This window comes from Sprattus sprattus (genome assembly GCF_963457725.1).
Source record: "Sprattus sprattus genome assembly, chromosome: 13".
Taxonomy (NCBI): domain Eukaryota; kingdom Metazoa; phylum Chordata; class Actinopteri; order Clupeiformes; family Clupeidae; genus Sprattus; species Sprattus sprattus.
Genome location: NC_137911.1, coordinates 17,303,856 through 17,328,886, shown reverse-complemented (window position 1 = coordinate 17,328,886; position 25,031 = coordinate 17,303,856). Strand labels below are relative to the sequence as shown.

At 45.0% G+C, this 25,031-nt stretch overlaps 1 protein-coding gene across 1 annotated transcript in view; it reads left to right on the top strand.

The window, feature by feature from the left end:
- adck1 (aarF domain containing kinase 1) overlaps positions 1 to 14,377 on the top strand; it is a gene marked incomplete at its 5' end in the record, with an annotated part of 122,003 nt that extends 107,626 nt beyond the window's left edge. The window contains 2 exons of the mRNA XM_080849847.1: positions 7,692 to 7,885; positions 12,839 to 14,377. Coding sequence (XP_080705973.1) covers positions 7,692 to 7,885; positions 12,839 to 13,007 — 363 coding nt within the window. The 3' untranslated portion in view covers positions 13,008 to 14,377. The remainder of the gene's footprint in view (positions 1 to 7,691; positions 7,886 to 12,838) is intronic.
- Between the last annotated feature and the right edge of the window lie 10,654 nt (positions 14,378 to 25,031).

The window sequence follows — 25,031 nt, the reverse complement described above, 5'->3', positions numbered from 1 at the left end:
AATGCTAAGTGAAAATGCCGCTCCCTGAGGCCTTCTAGAGTAATGGAAGTGAATCCGCTTGAGTTAACCCTTTCCCTTCCCGCCGCCCTCTCCCTGTGAAACTCACACCGAGCGGCTTCATCATTCGTGCACACATTTTTTTTTTCTATGGCACCTTGCCGGCAGGAGCCCAGAGTGGTTCAAACAATCAAATGAAAGTCCGTTGATTAAATAATAAGAAATTATTTTGAGTGGCTTCAGTTAAAAGTACATTGACGGTCAGTTCAAAAATGGATCGAAAAATTATTAAGAATGAAATGAAATATAAATAAATAAATACATGTAAGAAAAAGTATAACAAATAAGAAGAAAATAACAAAGTAAATGACGTAGAGATCAGACTAGAGCCCGTCCAGTAGCTCTGTCAGCTGTTTGCCTACCCTCACACAGCATGCACAAGGTAGCCCTCTCTTATACAGGCCGTTATAATTACAAATGATGCATTTAGCTGAAGATGATTACAGGCCTTTTAGTGCCTCCTTGTCCATGAGGGTTATTAGCAGGTGAGTAATCACATCTTTTGTGTTATCGTTCAGGGTATTTTTGAATGGCAGATTGCCCCCCCAACACCCCCACCCCCTTTGAGTTGTCCAGTTTTGAAACCGTTTCACTTACCTGACTATAAGGAGTTTGACCTTTACTGACCTTGAATTATAGCGACTTTACTACTTAGTGACATGTAATATATGTTAGTGTATGTGATTTCTGTGAGTGAAGCTGTTGTACAAAGCTCAGAGAAGCAGGTTTGTAAGTGTTTGTGAGAGCCTGTGTGTATGAGTTTGTATGTGTGTCTGTGTGCATGCGTGCGTGGCTATTTTCAGAGATGAAGTGGTGCATTTACACTTGCCTCCATTAAATAGCCTTTTCCAATTCCCTCCCAAACGCACAGACACATTCCGCCATCCATGATAGCGGACATCGCTAACGTCTGAAACTCTGTGGAAAAAACATATTGCTGAAGCTTCCTTTAACCTGACTGGGTCGAGAAATAAGAAGTAATTTTTCCCTGGAGCCTGAGGCACTAACCATTCACTGTTTCTCTAGTGTGGGCCAGCTCAAGCCGCTCCCATAGCCAGTGCTTGGACAGGCCAGTGTAGAGTGGACCCACTCACAACCCCCACAACTATAATTGCATTTGTGTGTTTGTCCCAAGGGAAAGCTGTTCATGCTGATGTCATTTGTGATCTGTGCGGTGTGTAAGAGGGAGACACTACACACACACACACACACACACACACACACACACACACACACACCTCACTGTTCCAAACAGAGGGTGTTCTAGGACCAGTGAGACCTTGCCCATATGTACAATACTCATACTCTATACTACACACACACACACACACACACACACACACACACACACACATAGACGCGTGCACACACACACACCAAGTAACAGCCAAAGCCCAAAATGAACCTAAGACCAAAATGTTCACATATAAATAGAACCATGTTATATTTATACCCTGTAACTAATGTAATAAGACCCTGCACAATTGAAGCCACAACAGAGCTTTTCAGCTGTGCATGCATTTGGATGTGGGATACAGTCATTCCACCATGCTCTGAAAAATATTTATAACACTACAAGATCACATTTTATAACAACGTTATAATCATGATATACCTATCTAACTAGCATCATTCGAAAATATAAATATTACACCTGTTAGTCAGAACAATACATACTTTGTTGCTAGCGTAGAGCCAAATATTACACCTGTTAGTCTATACATATTTTGTTGCCAGCTTGGAGCCAAATATTACACCTGTTAGTCAGAAAAATGGATATTTTATTGCCACATCAGAGCCAAATTTTTTGCCAGAATATACTGTCTCCTGGCAACAGAGCCGCCCTAAGAGAAGGAGAGAAAGAGGCCACAGGCCACTGGGCTCTGCTGTTTGAATACACACTCAGCCAAACCAAGAGTATAAGCCCCTCAAACACACACACACACACATACCCATGCTCTCTTTGACACACACACACACACACACACACACACAAACACACACACATACACATACACACACACACAGTAATGCTTTTGAGTGTGTGGACAGCTGTAAGAAACTCAGCTTTGGCGAGCGGGTGAGGCTTACTGTCAAGTGAGCCAGTCTGAAAATAGTCCCGCTTCCTCCAAGATGACGCAAGCTCTCAGTAAGCAAGTTAAATCAATTTCTTGTGTATAAAGAATTAAGTGGCTATCGGCCTAACTCCCTGTCGGGGGGTAAGAAAGCCGTGTGTTTCTGCCGCCATGGTCCGTGCTTGTCAGATAGCATACTGTATGGGACCCAGCAGTGAACACACTCGATTTTTTTTCTCACCATTGCCCAATGCTTGTCATGACTAGTGTATTTTTTTATACATATCAACAGACCAGCTTGCTGTGGTTGTGTACAGCCTCTCACATCTAAGGGCACAGAGACGCAGACAGACTCTTATTTACATGATGAAACTAATATACTGATAAATAATGTATGGAGTGTTTATACAGGTGCGTGTGTGTGTGTGTGTTTGTGTGTGTGCTTTTGTGTTGTGTCTTGTATGGTTATTTCCTCTCTGGACTGCACTGGATTTTTCTCCTGCATCATCTGAACATTCACATCTTAATCTCGATCTGCAGGCCCCTGCACAGCTCCCCTTGTCCTTCCCATGTAAACACTGGTACAGAGCCTGCCATCTGTTAGCCACACCATGCTGGTGTTCAGCTTGTTCACACACACTGAACATCTGCCTCTGCTCACACCTCTCGCCACGTCCCTGCGTGGAATCCCCAGCCTGGGCTTGTTGGGATTGATCCTCCCCTCTTCCCCATATCCTCATCTTCATCCTCCTCCTCCTGCTCCACCACCTCATCCTCCTTCTTTCCTTCCTCCTTCTCCTCCTCCACTTGCTCCTCCTCTTCTTCCCCCTTCACTTACTCCTCCTCCTCTTCCTCTCTTCATTGGGATTCAGCTGACTAACTCACAGAGAGAGTGATGGTGTGTCCTAGCGCTCCGTGAGAGGAGCCCATCTGTTTGTTGCTCCTTTTCCTCCGCAACTCCTCAGAGGATATCCCAGACTGACCACGCAAACAGTGCACTGCTTTGCCGTTAACACCAGACCACCCCCCCTCCCCTCTCTCTCTATATATCTCTCCCTCCCTTACCCTGACGTTTCTCTCCGCCCTTTCATCATGGTAGGCTTTGTGTTCCTGTCATAGTGCACGTGTATTCTGAGGGGGTATTGTGTGTATTAATCGATATGCTTCTGGATGGAAGATAATTTAGTGAGGGTGTGGGAAGGATGGAGACCACTGGCCACTCAGTCATGTGCTGCTTTTTGTATCTCTGAAGGCCCCCAGAGGAAAACATCAAGTCTAGTGGGCTAAAATGGAAGACTTGACCGTCTTTGGAGGGAAGATGGAGAGTATTTGAGAGGAATAGAAGGCGAGAGAAGGAAGGAGAAATTAGAAATAAAAACAAATAAATTAAAAAAACGGAAGAGTGAAGGAACAGTGAAAGAGGTTGCGTCGGCTGAAAAGAGGGCTCCTGAGTTTGTATCCGTCAGGTTGTCAGAATACAGTGCTGATGGAGATTCACTGTAACTGGAGTGTCTGTGAGACAAGAGGCTTCAGGGTCGTACTGCATGTGTCTCGAGCTGTTTCTGTCACTTTGGGTCTGAGTGAGTCCTGCCATCCTTTTAAAAACCAAATGGCACATTTCCTCAAGTGCTTTCCGAGGACAAACCCCATCGATGGGAGAAGAGTGATGACTTGCCCTCGACCAAAAAAAATGTCTCGCTCCTTTAAAACTGCAACATCTTTGATGTGGGGGCACACGCCTACGTGCAGAAAAAAACTTCAAAGAAAAAGCATGGGAAAGAATGGAGTAGGGGACCGGCGAGGCCAAATACATCACAGGGACATAAAAATAATGCATTGGGCCCACAGATAATGCACTGTGTGTTTTTACAAATGGAGAGCATAAAATGGAGAAACTTATGGTGGAAGCGCACATAATTTCTTTCACAAACAGCCCCTCTATTTGTCAGGAGATGCAGACGACGATTATTCGTGCCAGCGAACGGAGAAGTAGATCATCGCATAAATCCGCGAGCAAGGAGCCGGGGCGCGTCGGAGGACTTTTAATGTGACAGGGAAATGGAAGCCGTCCACGGCACGGGCCGATGTTTGGAAGTGAAAGTGCAGCCAAGCACAACCGAACAGACGAGGCATTAGTCTGGGGGGAGGGGGGAGGGGTGGTAGGAGTGTTTCTTAAACAGAGAAGAGCTGGCGTGAGCCAAAACACAGGTTTTGCTCATCCTGCTTTGTTGGTGCTGCTGTAGGGATTATCAGGTCTGATGCACGCACACACACATATACACACATATACACACACACACACACAGGTCATAGATGTACATGGCGTTGTCTCCTGATGCTCATGTCCTATTTATGTCTTTTTTTTAGGGGTTCTTTTTTTTTTACTTTTCACTTTGTCATAGTGATGTTCCCTGTAAACCCCACGCAGCCAACAGCAAACTTGAATCCACTTAATTTGCCCCCCTAATCCTCCTCCTCCTCTTCAAATTTTAGGGATAGAGATTTAAGGATTATGGGATAAATGAACTTAAAAAATGTAGCTTTTACATGTTCGCTAAGCTTTCCAGTCACAGTGCACCAATCAGGTATTAAAATGGCGGGTTGAAGGGAAAATGTCAAGTGACCAATTATGGTCTTTCTAAGAAGGCACAAAGAGTTTTGCAAAACCCATTTAACCAGACTGGGTTGGTAAGGAGAGTTGATTTGGTTGTTTTTATCAGGACAGATTTTTTGGGCCGCATTAGTTGTGCTGGGGTGTGTAACCTCTCTGGATTCTTACCTGCCAGATGTAAGGACTTCAATATGTGGCTAACTTTTCTGTGTGAAGATGGAGAGGCTCTTATCCTGCACCTAATATCTGCATCATAGGATGTGTTGGTCTGGGTTTTTTGGGCTCAGAGTCTGTGGAGATGACGCCAACACACTTAAAAAGTGGAAAATCATTTTCAGGAGGCAAATATGCTGTCCACAAAGCTATTTAACGGACTCTTCTGTGTGTTACAGATTGTTGAAATTGAACCGAGACGAAGTGTCATTTGTGACTCATTCATCCCAGTGGTCAGACTGCGTGTTTGTTTCTGTTTTGTCCTGTGCTGGTCCAGGCTTGGCACAACCTGGCTCTCCTCTTTTGTCTATTACCCCGGTGACATGTGTTTGGCATCCACAGGGATGCTTTTTGGGCACCCTGGCAGCCCTGCAGCACACACCTGGCTCGTGGGCCACAACAGCTGTCTGGCCACCAACCCCCTGCCCACCTCCTTCCAGACACACACACAGACACACACACACACACACACACACACACACACACACACACACACACACACACAAACGCTCTCTCTCTTTGTTTCTCTCTCTCACTCTCTCTCTCTCATAAACACATACACACACAGACACACCGAGGCACTTTCTCACACGCACACTTAGCCTCTCTTTCTGTGTGTGTCTCTATCTCTCATACACACACAGACACACACACACTTTCTCTCTCTCTCTCTCTAACACATACACATACACACAGACAGACTCCCTCCCTACCGAGGCCCTACAGGGTTTTGCGCTTTAATGCCCGTCTCGCTCATCGCCCATCCCAGACATCCTCTGGCTCCTGGCTCCGTGAGATCTAGTGAACCCTGGAGCTCTTGGCCAGACAGATACCAGCCAGCCTCTAGATCCATATGCAGGTGGCACTGCTCCGCACTGTCCAGAAGGCCAAGACAAAGATTTGTTTTCATTACTTCTTAACATGCCTACAAGGGAGAGGGCGATGCATCAATGTTTTGTCATTGTTGGTATGCGTGCAGAGGGACCAGAAATAAATAAAGAAATGAAGAAATACCAGCAAATTACAGACAAACCAAAAATGTCAACCTTAATGATGCAGTAATAAAGGAAGGAATCGTACAAACTAAACGAAAAACAAATAACTGAATGATTTGCTTGTTAGCTGCCGTTGCATTTTTTGTAATGTTGTTCACATGGTTCCTTTCATCAAAGCCATGCCCTGTTGTTCTTTTGCAGTTTGACCATCCAGAACACATCATGGCACAACATGCAGTGCATTCTAAAGTCGATCAGTCAGGCTAATAATGCCAACCGCAGACACTGCTCTGTTATTTGGCTCTCAATGATCAGAAATGTTTCCCTCTTGTCTCGTTTCTGAAGAAAACATGGACAATGTTCTGAGTCATCATTACCCTCTCCTATTATGAGTCATCTTGGTATTCATCCTTGTCGCTCCCCAGCACAAAAGACAGTGGTGAATAGGCGGATCAATGCTGATAGATCTCTGGTGGACAGGCTGTCTTTGTTCATGTCGGGGAATTGCCCACGGAGGCCTGTTTATCCACAAGAGTTAAAGTCAGGGACAGTGCCGAGGAACAGACTTGGCTGTAATTTTCAGAGTCCTTTAGAAGTCCAAAGTGATTTCCCGGTTTTGAGGTCTGTTGACGGATGCATCGTTGGTGTCAAGTTTTGTTCATTACAACTTGGTTTTAGTCTTCTTGACCGATATGGACCCTGTAAAGCTATTCTAAACACACAGAAAAGCTTGACCTCAGTCTCAAGACTGGTTTGTGGACAGTGTTGTTCAAGCATCAGGACACCACTTGTGTGAGTAAAAGGATGCCACTTCTATTATTCAAGAGGTGTGTGTGTGTGGGGGGTTGGGGTCTGTGTGTGTGTGTGTGTGTGTGTGTGCGTGTGTGTGTGTGTGTGTGTGTGTGTGTGTGTGTGTGTGTGTGTGTGTGTGTGTGTGTGTGTGTGTGTGTGTGTGTGTGTGTGTGTGTAAACCAGTCTTCTCTGGCAGGATGAGCATTTATGTTTACCTCACCTCCCCCATCATAAGCTGTTGGACATTGCAGACTGCTGAGCAAGAACCAGGCAAGGCCTACATGCCTAATTACCGATATAAATATGCCTGGGAACATTGGCATGATTTTAAGGAGGACTTGATGTCACCCAGGGTCACAGACAGCAAAGGCCATGATCCTTTGCAAACAAAGCTCTAATTTTCTCATTGAACTATAGTTACTGTAATTTGATTTTTCACAGGAATTTGACCAGTGATAGCTTGAGGAATACATTTTGGTGTGTGTGTGTGTGTGTGTGTGTGTGTGTGTGTGTGTGTGTGTGTGTGTGTGTGTGTGGTACATTATTCTAAAACACTCGAAAAGGCTGCAGGGTTAAAAACTGAACAGAGCCAGACAGTTTGTCTTGTCTATTTCAAGCCACAGTAAGAGTCTTTTATTTATATGTTTTCATAAAAAAAAACGAAAAATAAATGTTCTTATACAAGGAAATTTTTTTATTTTCCTTGTGCTCTCGGTTCCCACAGTGGCCAAGTACTCATACCCAACAACTGAACCTAAGTATTATAACATAACAGGGTACACTACAACCATTATACTGATACTTATCAATACTTTACAACAACAACAACAAAGATGCCTTCATGAGCATTTCACTGGGGCTATTCTTCCATCTGTGCTTCGTTGGATTAGGCCCATGACACCTGCCTTCTGAAAGCAGCTTTTTTCCTCCTGTCTGTCTGTCTGCCAGGATGTGGAGATCCGCACCAACGCAGCCCAGTACCTACCTCAGATCAGCGATCTGCTCAACCGGGTCCCCCGGCAGATGCTGCTGCTCCTGAAGACCAACGACCTGCTGCGGGGCATCGAGACCATCCTGCAGACCCGCGCCAGCTCCAGCTCCTTCATCAGCATGTCCCGCTGCTGCACACGTGCCGTCGCCAGGTGGGGATGAGCCAGGGCCAGGGTGGCAGAGTCAGATTGGGGCCAGATTAGCATTTCTAGGTTATAGCTTTTACACAGCGATAGCACGGTCACTGTAGACGTATGCTATAACACAGTCATGAACTAGCATTTGTAGGTTATAGCTTTTACACAACAATAGCGGTGTGTCACTCTAGCTATGTCTTAGAATCAAAGACTGCAAAAAGTATGGACAGCATGGTGTCATTCCACTTTCGAGATTTGCAGAATTCCAGGCAGCATGCTTAGTAATTTACCTTATTTGGTGAAATCTCTGCCATTGTTTAATTCGTTCCAGTGGTCTGGCTTTTAACATGGGCATGCATGCTTTTCACAGTCATTGGTTATAACACAGTGGTGGACTAGTTATAACAGAGTCATGAATTAGTATTTGTAGGTAATAGCTTTTAAACAGTATTAGCAGAGTTACCGTAGCCATGTGTTATAACACCATTATCATGTTATGTACTATACACTGTGTTGAATGTCTCTTAAGCCTTATAGCATGGCAAGTTTGATATTCTATTAAAATAATATGCCGCAGACACAAGTAAAATAAGAATATCATACGGTTTCAGTACTGTGATATTTTTCATGATAACACACAGCTTTGTGTGTTCCATTGCTCTTCTGCTATATTTCTACAAAGGGTACCAACTGGGGCATAGTATTGTTTCAAAAGGTTATTGTGTTATCAAAGATATGTATGTAAATGTTTGTTATTGCAGATCCAATCACCAGATGTTAAGTTAGCTCAGTGTTGCCTTTCCCTCAGTAAGTCTTTACAAAGGGTTTTCACCTTGACCCACCACACCAGGTTGCAGCTGTGAAGCATCCTGCTTCCTTGGGGGAAGTACTCACACATTAGTGTTTGCAAGCCCTCATAGGCCTGAAATCCCTAATATATATAAGAAATAACCCAACCATGGAGTGCATCTATTAAGGTGTCCTTAAGCCGATGCCACTGATCTGAACACCCTGTATCCCCCGGTGGTCTGCACTTAAAAGCCCCGGAGAGGCCGCCATATGTGCTGAGAAGCTGTCAGCCATTTAACGCCTCATCATCTCCGTCTCATCTCCTCTCTCTTTCGACTCACTCGCGCTCTCTCTCTTTATTTCTCATTTTCTCATATTTGTCTCTCTTATTTTCTCCCTCACTCTGTCTCTCTCTCGATCTCGATCGACCCACAGCAGTGCTCTTCTCCAACCCTGTTCCCCAGAGACAGTTCAGCGCTCTCAGATGCTCTAACAAACATACAGACACACACACACACACACACACACTTGCATGCACTTGCACTCTCACACACAAACAAACACACATGCTTAGTCATACATGCTCCTCAGGCTGCTCCTCAATAACAGTGCATTCTCACTTACACACACACTCACACACACTTACTCACTCACTTACACACCATCAGTCATACAAAAACACACACTTTGTCATGTCACAGGTCATGTTGTGATCCTTGATATCTGTTTGGCGCTCTCAGAACAACTTTGACTGTTGTTTTACAGTCACATAGATCCTCTCTCTCTCTCTCTCCCTCTCTCTCTCTTTCTCTCTCGCACACACAAACACACACACAGACAACTCTCTCAAGCACAGCCTCAAACTGAGTGTCTGTGACGACCCAGTCCAGGACCCCCTCATCACCCAGGCAGAACAGCACCCCCTTCACCACCCGCACGCTGTGCAGCACACATACACACCCGGTACACACACACACACACACACACACACACACACACACACACACACACACACACACACACACACACACACACACACACACACACACACACACAAACAAACAGACACACACACACACCTGGCACACACACACACACACAGACACACGCACACACACACACACACACACAAACAGACACACACACACACCTAGCACACACACACACACACATACACACACACACACCTGGCACACACGCACACACACACACACACACACACAGGGAGAGCAGGAGAAGCCAGCCTCATGGTTCTGTCTAGTCTAGGTCTGTTCCCTCCACTTCTCTGCCCAATTGGCTGAGTGAATGCTGGGATTATACTGTGCTTCTCAGGGCAGTCATCAGTGATGCACTGATATGGTCACAATGAAGAACTCTGTGAGTGTCTTGTGTTTGGGGTTGAATTAGGGCTGGGTTGGTGTGTGAGTGTGTGTGTGTGTGTGTGTGTGTGTGTGTGAGAGAGAGAGGTGCACAGAGGTTCGCTGCACATCTGTTTGTAAAGGATGTTCTGAGCAGAACCGCACAAGGAGTGAGGCATCCACTCGTGAAACTGGGTGTCATGCGCTTCAATGCCTCTTTATTAAAGCTGAACGCCGTCAGAGAACCCCAATGCAGATCAGAAATCCATTACCAGCCCGGCTGCTGACACTGAGCTCCGAGCCCAGATAAGGAACGAGCGAAAGAAAGGGAGGATGGCGAAATATTTCACACTTGCTCTCCTCCGTCTGCTCCTAGCGGCACACACACACACACACACACACACACGCTCACACTGATGAGGTCTGAGCCATGCATACGTTTAATGGAATGCCCATTATCTGCCTCCCCATACATTCAACGGTTGGTCCACGGATGTCAGAGATTATTTCTGGACGGTCTTCCCGCTAAGAACGTTGTTTTGTCAGCACAAGATAGATTTGATATGCAGTTTGCTTCAAAATTAGAGAAGCATTTCACAATTTGCGAGTCTCTTTAGTGCTCCACGGCCTGTAAATGTTTGGAATTTGAAAACAGTTTCTTCCCTCTTGTGTCTCCACAGATTAATTCCATAATTTCCCTCTGTTCAGCCTCTAAGTGCTCGCAGACATCACTTCCGATTAATTAGCCTTCGGTTTGACGATTAAACTTTTCAGCATCGTGGATTTGTTGAAATAAGCCTCTCCGTCTGTCTTTCTCATTTGTCCTACTTTTTGAAAAGAGGATGTCATCTTCCAATGTTAGACATCTTCAGTGGCAATGCCCAGAGCTATGTCTCCATCACAAGAGGCAGAATGATTCTATTCACTATAGCAATGAGACGTTTGGGTCAGCTTGGTAGAGTGTAGGCTGCTAATGGTAAGGGGAATAGATTTGAAGTGGATAGGATGTTGAACAGGGACTGACTTGGAAAGAATGTATCACACACACACACACACACACACACACACACACACACATATGCTTTATCTCTCTGCCCTGTCTCTCCATTTCTCTCTGACTCTCATCCACACACTGATACTCAAGCAGGTCTTGTGAACGAATGCATACTGTTTCTCTCTCGCACACTCACTCATCAACACCCACACACACACTCACTCACTCATCAACACACACACACACACACACACACACACACACACACACACTCTCTGTTCTTTCAGGCAGGCCCTACTGAAGGAGACTTCATCATTTCCCCCTCACTGCCTGCGCCATGACAGGATTTTGTGTGCTGCGTCACGTGGAGTGTTTAATTCCCCTGACAGCAGTGGTGTACGCTACGCCACGCAGAGGAGAACGAGGGGGAATCCTGGTTATCTGTCTCTCAGAGTAACTCCCCCTCACCCTGTCTGTCTCGTGGCTCCTCCGCCGCCGCTGCGCACAAGATTAATTCACGTTCACTCTACTCCATTATGGCCGTGCCACACTGAATCATGTGTCACGTCGCCGCACTAAGGCAGGATGTACCAAAAGCGAGCTTAGCACCCAATTCCCCTTTTCGCCTGCGGCTGCAACTCTTCAAGTCTGTCGGCCTTATTCTGACCCGGGAGGGGAATCAAGTTTCATATGTCGGCGTACATCCCAGCAGACTCAGCTGAATTTGTCACTTGGTCTGTTTGCCATAAAATGAACACGGTGCAGGCCACCATGTTTTTCAGTGGATTGTAGTACAGACAGAAACATGTTATGTTCAGTTCCCCTCAGGTGGTTTCAGGGGGAGGGATGGGAAAACTATTTGCTTGGTTTCTTTTTTATTTTGCTCCATTGTTAGAGTTTGGTGCTCTCCATCGCTGGTCAACATGTAGCTGACATACTGGTCAACTATTTCTTACATAGAGTGGTGTGACATTCCCAGCTTAGGTTAGTGTGTCATCACCAATGAGTGTAAAAAGGAGCAGCCTAGTGAGTTCAATCAAACAGGACACCCCCTGTGTTCTGCTTGTCTGGCAGCTTCATAACACAGGTGGTTGTTCACTGGCGAGGCCTAGTAGTTCACAATCCTACAGAGGTAAGAGGTGACTGGTGTGTGGTGTAGTTCATCAAGAAGGGTGAAGTGTATCTGCCTCACCTCAACCTCCTGTCCTCCTCTCTCTCGCGCTCTCTCCCTCCCTCTCTCTCTCTGTCTCTCTCTTCCTCTCTCCCTTTCCCATCTCTCTTTGTCTTTCTCTCTCTTTGCCTCTCTCTCCCTCCTTCTCTCTCTCTGTCTCTTTCTCTCGTCAGACCGTAGGAGATGTTAATGATGCATGAGTGAGCGGTCCCCTCTGACCCCTCATCACCTCTGCACAGATCAGCGAGCGGTCAGCCCCATCTGAATCATTTAGGCCTCGCTGCAGCCTGCCTTATTTAACCTGCTGGATTCACACACAGCTCTCTTTCTCCATATATCTCTCTATCCCTCTCTCTGTCTCTGCAGGCTTCCCCTAATTATTTGTAATTTTCTCTCTCCTTTTGTCTCCCTCCAAATCTCTCACTCTGCCTCCTTTTGTCGTCTTGTTCTTCACATATCTTTCTCTTTCTCCCTCTACCACTTCTCTTTCTCCCTCTACCACTTCTCTTTCTACCACTTCTCTTTCTCCCTCAGTGCAACTCACTTGGTTTTGGTGTCAAAGCAGTTACAGTAAAACAGTAATAACAGCATGTCTCCCTCTCCCTCTCTCTCTCTCTCCCTCTCTCCTTCTCTCTCTCTCTCTCTCTCTCTTACAGTCACAGAAGGAGTAAGACACACTCCCGGAGCAAGCGTCTGCAGATTTTCCTGTCCGAGGCGATCACGCTGGGGCAGATCAGCTTGTATGAGATGTTTTTGTGGATGAAGAGCTCCATGTTGGGCTGCTGGGTCTCAGCACTCGTCAGTTTCCTGCCTGGAACAAGCTGAAGAGGCGTAGGCTAACCCCCCACACCCCAGTCTCGATCTGTTTCTATCTCTGTGTCTGTATCGCTGTCTCTCTCCCTCCCTCAGTCTCTGTCTGTATCTCTCTATACTATTGCTACTTTTCCTCTACCTATTTGTGTGTCTCTGGCTATTTTTTTTCTATTTATCCATCCTATCCTCATCTTCTCTCTCCGTCTGTCCCTCTTGTTTTCTCTCTCTGTCTGCCTCTCTTTTCTACCTCCCCTTTCTTTCTGTCCCTTCTGTTCATCTGGTTCTCTCTCTCTCTCAGAGACACTCCCCATCTCTGTCTGTCACCTTCATTCTTTCTTTCTCTCTCTCTCTCTCTCTCTCTTTCTCTTACTATCAGCTTCTGTCAATCTTTTGACAATCAGTCAGTCTCTCTCGTCTTGCCCTATCGTGTCTCTCTCTCTCTCTCTCTCTCTCTCTCTCTCTCTTGATTTCTCAATCTAGCCATCTCTCTCTTCCGTACTGTCTCTCCCACTCTCTCTCTCTCTTGATTTCTCTATCCACCCACCCTCTTTCTCTCAGACTCTCAGCCTTTCTGCCATGGCTAGAGTTCTGGATAAACTGACCGATGCTGTGGGCTCCTGTTATTAAACATTTTAGCCAAATGCTAGGTTACCACTGTCAGGGGTGCCAACATGAAAAGGGGAAAATGGACATTCACACTGGTAACTTCTATGCCATTCTGTTACTACGCACAAGGAAGTATACTGCAAATGCTTAAAGGCTAAATGTCAATATTGCCATTCATAAAACTGTATTTGTACACATGAACAGCAACTTCTTTTGTTTCCTGGTTAATCTCTTCAGTGCTCTCTGATGATGATGTATTATTACTGCTCAAACAGGTTTACTATTGTATCTATCATGCTATTGTCAACAGTGTTTGCAGGGCAACTTCTCTCCCCTAGTACTGTACTTGAAGACGAGTGCAATATGGCCTCAATGTGTATTTCTGTTTTCATTTATACGGTTACGGACACCAGATCTTAATAATCCTTTGTTTTGTTTGTTTTTGTTTTTTTAACAGTCTCAACCTCTTTGTTGCCTCACAGGACACAGTTCAAGACAGCTTGTTTCCCTCAACATTCCTGCATGACCTCTTACAGCCTCTTTCTTTCTTTATCGCTCTCTCTGGTCTCTTGCCTCTTCCTGTCGACATATGAACAAGTTCATATTTTTATCCTTTACTTTGGTTTTCAACAGAGGTTGATAGTACTCATCAACATGAGAGGTATTTTAATTTTAACTATCCAGAACCAAACCTGAAGGCCAATGAGTCTCAGGACCGATGGAAATAAATGGGAGATTGTCATTACTTCATGTGGTATAAGTGCAATTTATGTGTAATTAAAGTGTGAACATGCATCATTCTTGAGTGTGTGTGTGTGTGTGTGTGTGTGTGTGTGTGTGTGTGTGTGTGTGTGTGTGTGTGTGTGTGTGTGTGTCTGTGTGTGTGTGTGTCTGTGTGTGTGTCTGACTGTCTGTCTGTATACATGTGTGTGTGTGTGTGTGTGTGTGTGTGTGTGTGTGTGTGTGTGTGTGTGTGTGTGTGTGTGTGTGTGGTGTGTGTGTCTGTGTATGTTAGCACAAGTGACATTTTAAATGAGAAGCACAAACACTGCACTGCTGACTCCATAACCAAACAGTGATGAACATTACAACCATTAGTTATTTCCCTGTGTATTATCTGTTATTAACCTGTCCTGTCCTGTTTTCTTTACAGTAAGTAGATGAGGCATGGGCATATTCACTCTTAGAGTGCTGTGTGTTGCCTGCTCTGTGCTCTCATTATAAAATATGAAGTGAAACTCTAAGCTGGCAGACTCTGGCCAGTGGGCAGGCCTCCACAGTAATCCCCTCAGTACAAGCAGGGGAGGGACTGCTCTGTGTGTGTGTGTGTGTGTGTGTGTGTGTGTGTGTGTGTCTGACTGTCTGACTGTCTGTCTGTATACGTGTGTGTGTGTGTGTGTGTGTGTGTGTGTGTGTGTGGTGTGTGTGTGTGTGAATGTGTGTGTGAATGTGTGCGTTCGAGAAAGCAGGTGTGCATGTGTTTGAGAGTGAATGTGTGCATGCCTGTGTGTGTGTGAGAGGACCTGGGTTATCTGCTCCCTGGGTCAGCCCTCCAGCCAAATGACTTTTCACAGAGCCTGGCTCCGGCCGCTCGCTCTAGCTCTGCCTCAGACTCTAGTGCTTCAGCTGCCGGCTGAAATGAAATTGCTGAATCCCGGCTTCACGCTCCGAAATAATGTGTCATTTACTTCTCCCAGTTAATCCTGTCAGAGGGGGGAAGTTCTGCCACTCCGCTTCCTGGAAGTCTACAGTTATAATTAATATTTGGCGGTGTACTGGATGAACTCTGATTTCATAATTGTGTAAAGTCCTCTCACTTCACTCTCAGCATATTGTCTGGATTAAGGAGAATTCATCGGTGATGTGTACATTATTATAGACATCTGAATATTTGACTGACTACTCAGACTGGTAGTTTTAGTAGAAGTGTTGATTTACTTCAGTTTAATTGTAGTTTTAGTCGAAGTCGTGATTTAGTTCAATTTAGTTGAAGGTTTCGTGGAAGTCATGATTTACTTCAGTAGTTGTAGTTTTAGTCAAAGTCGTGATTTAGTTCAGTTTAGTTATAGTTTGAGTCGAAGGTGTGATTTAGTTCAGTTTAGTGGTAGTTTTAGTTGTAAGCATGGTATATTTAGCTGAGCTAAAGACGTTTTGAATCATTAACATTCACGTTTTGGGCTGAATGTCATCACTTTGTGTGATATCAGGAAATCCTCATTTTTGCTTATCTGTAATTAAATGCACTGAAAATATGAGTCTTCAGCTGATAGGGTTCTGTCAGGGCCGGTGCTGTAATCGATTAATCATTTTTAATTTAGATTATTTTTCAAACTGCACTGTATAGTAGTGATGTCCTCACAGAGAAGCATAGATAACCTGATTCTACTCTCCATTTTCACTCTCATCAACTCATCTGGCTTTCTCTTTCTCTGTCTTTATTTTCTTCTTCTCTTTCTGCCCTAGCTCTTTTCCTCTGTCCTCCCTGCCTTTCTGCCTCTCTTCCCCTCTCTCTTCCATCCATCCTTCTCTCCCTACCTCCCTCTTGCTGTGCCTTTTACCTTCTCTATCCCTTTTTCCCTCCCTCTCTCTTTCCCTCCCTCCCTTTCTCATTTTCTCCTGTTCTTAATTAGACCTGACCTCTGTAGGCAAACATAGCACCAGAACTGGCCCGGTGTCTGGGCAATCCATCCATCTTGATCAGAGAGCCGCGACCGCTGCTGCCAAGTTTAATCACCCAGGTTGTGGCTCTGTTTGCTCTGACTGCGGGCCCAGTCACCAGCCTCCCCTCTGGGGGAGAGGGTAGCGTCAGGTGGGGCTGCAAGAGTGGAGAGTAGGTTTGCCAGTAGGGGTGGTGTCACTCAGAGGGAGTTCTTACCCACACTATCAAAACCTCCCTCCCCTACTTACTTACAAAATGTCTGATTCCTTATCAGGGGTCCCACTAATCCTTAAAAAACTCTAAGGAGGCATGACATACATTAATGCAAACACAAGTCCTTAAAAGGCATGAAAAAGTATATGAATAAAAATATAGAAATTTGCAGGGAGGCATGGTGCACAGTGTCGTGTGTAAAATGTGAATCTTTATTGTCCATGTTGCTGAACTGGTGATGCTGAAGAGCAAGACTGTAGTCCTGCTGAGGTCAAGGACTCAGATCCCAGGGAACACAGCCCAATAATATAAGTGGCATCTGTGCAAGCCACTCTACAAGGATGAACTAGTTTGATGAATGAGTATGAATCATTGCAGATGTCAAGATGAGGACCATTTCCTCAGTGTTAAACTCTTGAGTGTTGCTCTGGGAAATATTACTTCTCGGCCGGGTTGTTTGTTTGTTTTCAGTGCTTGCGAATTGAAAAACGGCATCAGTTGATTAATTCTGTCCGCAAATGACCTCGTGGTAGTGGCAACTAAAGGCCGATTTATAGATGTATGGATTTTCTCTTAGAAAATCGCTCCATATTAGAGGAAGAGGGACAGCTGTCCGGCTTAAGCGCTTATCGCCGGCATTATCACCTCCAGCGTGATAGGAAATGATGCGAAAAATAAATTAGATGCCACAATCAATTACCCCACATAGTGTAGTTTAGCATAATCGCCTCTCCCTCGGGTTACGTGGAGCAGGACTAAGCCCTGTGCTCTGTTACCTGACGCTACGCTGTCAGCCCAGCTCTGCAGCATGCAGCCAAATCAGTTTAGTTTTTAATCAACGAGGATGATGTTCATCATGTCTCTTATCGAGGGAAAACCCCGCAACCGTGTTGATTACTGACGGTACCCACTGTTAGTTTGATTGAAGTTATAGAGGCGCTAGAATCCGACTACGTGGCAAGTGTGCAAAGTTGTTCATTTTAAAATCACGCATTGGAATTGACAGGCTGATGTGTTGAGCTGTAACTGGGATTGATAAGAGCTATTGGCTGTGGATAGTTTAATGCTTGTTTTTGAATCATTGATTAGATTAACATTTGAACTGCCTCAAAGAAAGCTAAACGGCTGTGCTAAATGCTAAACAAACAGGCGTTATTGTATGAGGACACACTGGTTTTCACTTTACAGTGTCTGCTCTAGTGCCTGTGAAAGCCCAGTGACCATGTCCACGTCCTCTGACTCTCCTCTGCTTGACAGACAAATGCACAACTCTCCGCTGTTTGTCCAAATGTCTTGAGAAGGATATTCATATTATCTGGCCGTGCATGAAGCACACATGCAACACAAGAGCATTAAGCATGAATTGCTTTTAACCTGGTAAATCCCTCTAAGTCCAGGCTTAGGGAAGCAAAAGGAACAGTCCCAGTCAAAACTGGGTCAGGCCCTGTACCTATCTAAAGCTCACTTATGGGCCCCTGGTCCTAGTGCATGGTCTTAGCTCGGGGGAGCTGGCAGTGGACTTCAGGCAGGGCCAACTCAATGTGCCCCTTGACATTTTGAGGTCGAAAGCAAGAGTCTAAGAGTAGCTCCAGATTTAAGTAGAAAGGCAACCATGAAAGACACTTTTTAATCCAGTAATGGAAAATCACATTACAATTTTCCCCCTCCAATTTTATGCTTTTCTGTTTGAGAGAGAGGAAAAAAAAACATTATAGACTGGGTACTTCCCACAGTAGCTCAGCTACAAGCACTTTTCCGTGCTGCCTGCATGTTTCGGGAAAATGTTTCAAAGCCCAGCAATTGAGACAGAGATTACTTCTCTCCCCAGTGATGACTTTCCCTATTGGATTATCTCTGTTTTGTCCTTACGTAGCTTCCCCTGCCATCCCTGCCTCCTCTCAGCTCCTCTCAGACCCCCAGGTTTGGGCCCCACTGAGAGCAGGGTGCGCAGGAGACATGCCTTGTGCAGAGCCTCGCTTGGCTGATGTCTTAATTATTAGGGAATCAGGCGTCACAGTATGCTTGTGAAATGTTATTTCATTTGGTAGACATGCTTTTTTTATTTTATCATTTTCAATGCCATTTCAGCACACATTGGTACCTCTTCAAAACTCACAAGGTTTTTTTTTGTTTTTACCCTCTCGAATTGAAATATTTGTGTTACACGTTGAGTACTCAACCACCCTACCCCATAAACACGCACACACACACACACACACACACACACACACACACACACACACTGACTGTCCTGAGTGTTTGCATGTATTTGTGTGAACATGCTACAGTGTGTGATTGCAGAGATCTCTAGAGAATAGCATAATGGTCCTGTAGAGGCTAAAGCAATTTCACAGCTGACAGTTTACCCTGCTACAGTGTGTTTATGGCTGTATGCTTTGTGTGTGTGTGTGCGTGTGCGCGTGTGCGAAAGGGTTGGATGTCCGTATGGTGGCCTACACTGTGTTATAGAAGCTTGTATATCTGTTGTGTGTGTCTGTGTGTATGAGAGTGTGTGTGTCTGTTCACGCACTGGGGCTTGCATGCATGATTGCATGCTTTCCGGGACATTGTTGGCTAACTTCTTAATGGATTGTAGAGGATTTGATATATTTTTACATAAGTTCCTTTTGACCCAAGGAGTCATCAGTCCTACAGTCCACTTACATTATGGGTGGATCAGAGACGTCGACACATTCAACACATTCATCATTGAATTGCACTATAGAATATGCATTGTCTGCCATATGTAGTGTACATACTGTAAGATTTAAGACACCCTATCTTGTCTCTTTTCAAAGCAGGCTAAAAGTTATCCACTGACTTAAGTTTGCCGACTTGAAATGGCTGAACTTCTTCTTTTTTGTATTTTATTTTATTTTACACGCAATGCCCTTATCACTTAATGCTTCTTTATGCTTTTATGTAAAGCCCTTTGAACCAGCCTTGTGTATAAATTACGCTGCTCTGATATGCCTTTCTGGCATGTGTGTGTGTGTGTGTGTGTGTGTGTGTGTGTGTGTGTGAGAGTGTGTTTATAGTAAGTGCTGCTCAGAGGTAGGTTAGGGTTCTTGGGGGGATTTGGGGCAGTGCAGGACCCTGTTAGCTCATTCTGAACAGCAGGCCAGAGAGAGGAAAGCTTTGGAGATCTAAATGTTCAGTTCACACACATATATACACACACTCACGGTTCAGTTCACACACACAAACACACACACACACACACACACACACACACACACATCTGTCATGCACACACATTTCCTCATATCAACCCCAAGGCTTAAACAGACCCATACACATGCCCTCTCTCACGTTTACTCTCTCTCTCACACACACACACACACACACACACACACCCACACACACAACTCCTAGTTCTGGGCTTCTGTCCAGAGAGTGCACAGCTGTTGATGAGCATATCTAATGGGGTCTCATTCCGGCGCTCCCACTCAAATATCTCACCCTACTCAGGGGAAGCAACAAGTGTAGCTCACACACACACACACACACACGCACTCTCTGTACCTACACACACAAAAACATCAATCATACATGCCCTCCAAACACACCTGAAACACGCTGAACACCCTCACACATCGCACACATGCACACATACACTGCCCCCCCCACACACACACACTCAAACACACAAATACCAGCCCAGAACCCACTCCCTAACCCTACACACACACACACACTCACACACACACACACACACACACACACACACAGCTCAAAGCGAAAATGAAATCTCAAATCAGCACTCCTAATGGTGTGGGTTGGAAAAGACTGAAAGCACGCAAAATAGAGTGGCAAAAATGCCTGGGAAACACAAGAGCAGTAATGTGAATGGATTAGTTCACTTTTCCAAGTGTTCCTGATAGCATATGAGTCAATTTATCCCCATGAAATTCCATTACTGAAGACTGGTGATTCCAAGCGGCCCGGATGACCTCCACCGCATGGCCTCCTGTGTGTTCATAATTCCGGAGATGAGTGTGGATGAAACAAGGGAAACATATTTATCTATGGGTTTAATCTCTGTAATCGCAAAAATGGCTTTCATCTGACCTTGAAAACGAACCAAGAGGAGTTAGTGGGACATTCTGACACTGATGACATCAGCACATTTCTACTGTTGTTTGCAGGATGTTTTCTCCATCCAGTGCGATGTCTTTTGTGGCTCTAGTGGCGTTTCCAGGCTTCCTCAAGCCTTGTTCTATCTCTATTTAAAAAGCTGTCAGTGGAGTCAAAATGGCCGCTGACCTGGGACAGATGTGGCCTGCCATCAGGGAACAAACCAGGGCTTTAAAGGTGCAGTCCGCAATTGTAATCAGTGAATTGCTCCTCACAGTCCTCTAGCTGTCCATTCAGTGTTTGCACTCAAAAACACTCCGTTGTTCGTACACGGAACTGGCTATGCAGATAGAAAACAAACAATCACAGCCAATCAACTTCAGCAGCACGGAAGGGATGGGTGGAATTGTATCGAGTGTTGAGCTCAAATATCAACAGCCTTTCGTGAAACCAAATCGCAGGCTGCATCTCTAATGTGTCGGTAGCCCTTGTCGTATGGAAAGCCAGTACACCTGTTTAAACTGCTTTATCATCGTCCTTCCTCGCCATTCACTGATATCTCAGTTTACTGTGCGTCTGAGCTAATGCTCTATTTGGCCGTAAGCTAAATAAGGTCAGTAGAAGTTTATATTACTCCGGCATGGCACAGTCTATAGGGAAATTCTTAATTCTTAAGTAGACGTTTGTATTCATCATGATTCATCATCTTGCTGCATCATGAACCCCACTCATTCTGAACAATGACTGCACTAGGCAACCTCATGTGATTATCTCTTTTTCTTCTTCATGCCATAAACAAAACAGCAGATTATTCATGTATTTGTGGACATCATTCTAATAAGGACAGGATTTCCAACAGGATGTCCAATCCCTTTCATGCCAGATTTCAGCTGCTCTTTGGTTTGTAAGCTAAAATTGAAGAGTCAGAAATCCAGGGAGCTTGTTCTAGAGGTCCCAGCGCATGTGGAATTAAGCTGCTTCTGTGGGTCTGCATAGCCAGGCGTGCCGGTCAGTCAGGCCAGGCAGTCTGAGTGGAAACAAGCAAGCCGTCCCCCACAGAAGGCCCTGCTAAGGAGCTCTAGTGAGCTGAGGGGTCAGAACGGAATGGACTACGGAGGAAGCTGAGAGCTCGAAGGTTGTGTTTTAAGAGTGACTTACTGAGATCAAGTCAAAAGCATAGAAATATGTTCCTGTTTCATAGTTACATGTCTGTTAATATCACCATGTCCATAGATTTAGTGGTTTAACAACATGGCAGACTGACTGTTTCAAAAGCACGTCAAGTAACTTCTCTGATTTCCAACACAGTAAACCTGTTTTCGGTGTGTGTCTGTGTATATGAGTGTGTGTGTGTGTCTGTGTATATGAGTGTATGTCTGTCTCCTTAAAAACTCTCTGGCACACCTTAATGCCCTGCTCTAAAGTGCACCACTCCCCCCTCCATTAACACCCCCTGCAGGAGCAATCAGTCTCTATCAGAACATCTCACTTTTCACTTTTATCGATCATCAAAGGACGCGAGACAATTAGCATGTTTAACAGAGGGAGGCCTAAGCGCTTCCCCGGCATGATGAGCCCGCACACACACACACAAACACACTTACACACACACACACACACACACACACACCCACTGCCTGACGGGAGGTGCCGATTCGATCTCGTTTTTGCTTACCTCCCTGTATCCTAACACGCCATCGATGGCAGAAAGTAATTAAAGAAGAGCTTGCTTATGCAGAGCCCAAGTAAACCGAGGAGAAAGGCATTAATTAGGAGCAGATGAAACACATTGTCTCTAAGATGCCCGGGAGATCTCTGTCCCCGATAACAGACTAGCGCCAGGGATGGGCTCTGGGTAGTCCTGGGGGATTCTGACAACTCTCAGTCCAGTATGTCTGTGAGTGTGTGTTTACATCTGTCAGTGTGTCTGTGTGTGTATGTGTTTGTGTGCTGAATCAATATGTATCTGACTCACTCTTAGGGTGAGTAAGTGAGGAATGTGCCCCTGCCCGTCAACAGTGACGGAGTGAGGGGTGGTTTTATGTGCGTGATGACTCTCTGTCACGTTTCATGAAGTGCAGGATGTTCGCCTGAGTGGGATTGAAACAAACCACGTGTTTTACATAAAGCATTAGAGCAGTGTCGTCAGGGAATGTCAGTAAATGAGGAAAACACAGCAACAAATGCTGTGTATGTAAAAGGATAGGCTAGTGACGTCCGCACCTGCATACCTCCACTCGACAGCACACAGCTCTTTTCCAGAGACTGGTTGGCCGTGGAACAGACTCAGCCCTGACCTGGGATCTGTCACAGATCTTCAGATGTATCATAGTGTACATATAGTGTGTACTGTTTATATGTTGGTAAAGGGAGCGTGTCGACCAATCGATGGTGTTTGCACCGCAGCACATGTCACAAAGGATGTTTTAGGAGAGCTGTAGTGCTTAACACCTTTGTCAGCTCCCGGTGAGGGGGGCCTTGAAAGCAGACGCTCGCCCACGATCCCGTGAGAGTAGGGCTGGTGGGATGAAAGGTTGGGAGGTGTGTGGGTGTGTGTGTGTGTCACACCTCCTGTGGCTCAGTAGCACAGGGGCATATTCACTTCACACGGTCACGGTAACATCGCAACACATCTCCACTTGGGGTGGCAACACACCTTCTGCCTGTTCACTCTCATGGGGATTCCTACTCCACACTTACACTCTCACACACACACACACATATGCACACACATGCACATAAATACACACAAATACACACACTAACACTATACTACAGAGGGGACAAATAGCTGATCAATGTGACACATATGGCTCCCACAGTGTGTCCCTGCTGACTCATGATCCATAGCTTGGTTTGGCCACAAGACACACACTGACTCCAGGCCTTCAGAGCTACCAGACTGCTTTCAGGTGGGATGCTAAATTACAGTATTATAGGGACAACAAAGAGTCATAAAGGCAAAGCAATGATGTTGAGGAGGAAGAATATCCATGCTGTTTTGCTTCTAAAGAACCATAAAAGTATTCTGCAGTGTTTTGCTCTTTAAGTCGTCAGCCTGAAGCAAAGAGTGCACCCGTCTTACCGATGAGTAGTGCTGGGGATTAAAGTAGATGTGTTTGAGTGCACTATTTGAAGCAAAATAAAAAATATTTCATCTGCCCTTCTCTAGTACTCCACGGAAGTACCCACACTTTATGTATCTTTGAGGCAATAAGTGTGTGATGATATAGTTTGTTATCCCATTCATGACAGATATGGTCCAGACAAGGAAGCTAAATCCTGTGTAAATTGTCTTTAAGCTAGAGTCGTACCTGGTGTGGTGTAGTGTCACAGTTGAAGATGGTTGGAATGACAGAACGATCAAAACATTGACTTCTCAGATGAGACGTGAGAATGAGCCTCCAGTGAAAGAGGCTTAAAGTGCTGGAGACAATACTTAATCAATAAGCATCCGCAGGGTTCAATAGCAGTGATTGATGGGAGATGGACCAGAGGAAAATCATCCTCCATTGATCCCTGTCGCTTTCTGTTCTTTCACCCCAGAGGGACGCACTTCCATGCAGAGCTCATGATGCAGTTTAGAAACCACTAATCACGAGGACAGACAGACACACTGCCATTCTCTATACTAGGACATTATTATTGATGGTACACACACACATACACACACACCATAGAATCACTGAAAATGATGCAGTTTAGAACCACCAATCACAAGGACAGACAGACACGTGGCCATTCTCTATACTAGGAAATTATGGATGGGTCACACACACACACACTCCATAGAATCACTGAAAATGTGTATCTGTTATAATGGTGCTCTCAACATTGCCTGTTTTAAGACCAGTGAAGCACAAATGATATTAAATGTAGAGTATCAGTATTCGCCGTCATCCTCCTGGGGTCGTGCTGTGTGAACAGGATTGAACAGGATTTAATTTGGTTAATTTGATTGATTAAGCTTGTTTGTTTGTTTGTCTCTTTGTTTCTCATGCACAGGTTTGTGTTTATCACGGTAGACTGTGGACTTTGTTTTATTGTCGACAAATTGCTCATCATTGCTCTCCATGTCTGATATAATCTGTGGGTGAGAAAAAGGATCTTGGCCTTCTTTATTTCCATTTACAGTCTGCATCTGTATGGATATAGGATATAGGATCATTCAGAAAGTGACAGCAAATCAGTCTCCCAGCATGGGTGTGGATATTGCTCTCCACTTTGATAGCTGGAATGACCAGAAAAAATCTGCGTTCTGGCCATTCACTCCATTACAGTGTTTATAGTGAAAACCCACAAGGAATGTCACGTTGATGTTGCTGTGTGAGATATCACGCTGATTGAAACATCTCGAATCTTAATCGGATCTTTAATTAAATTGGCATCATCAGCCGAGAAATCTATTCAAATCCCTGCAATCACGAGCATCAGAGCTACAATCTGCGTGCTTGGCTGATTCAGTGCTACGTGCATAAACA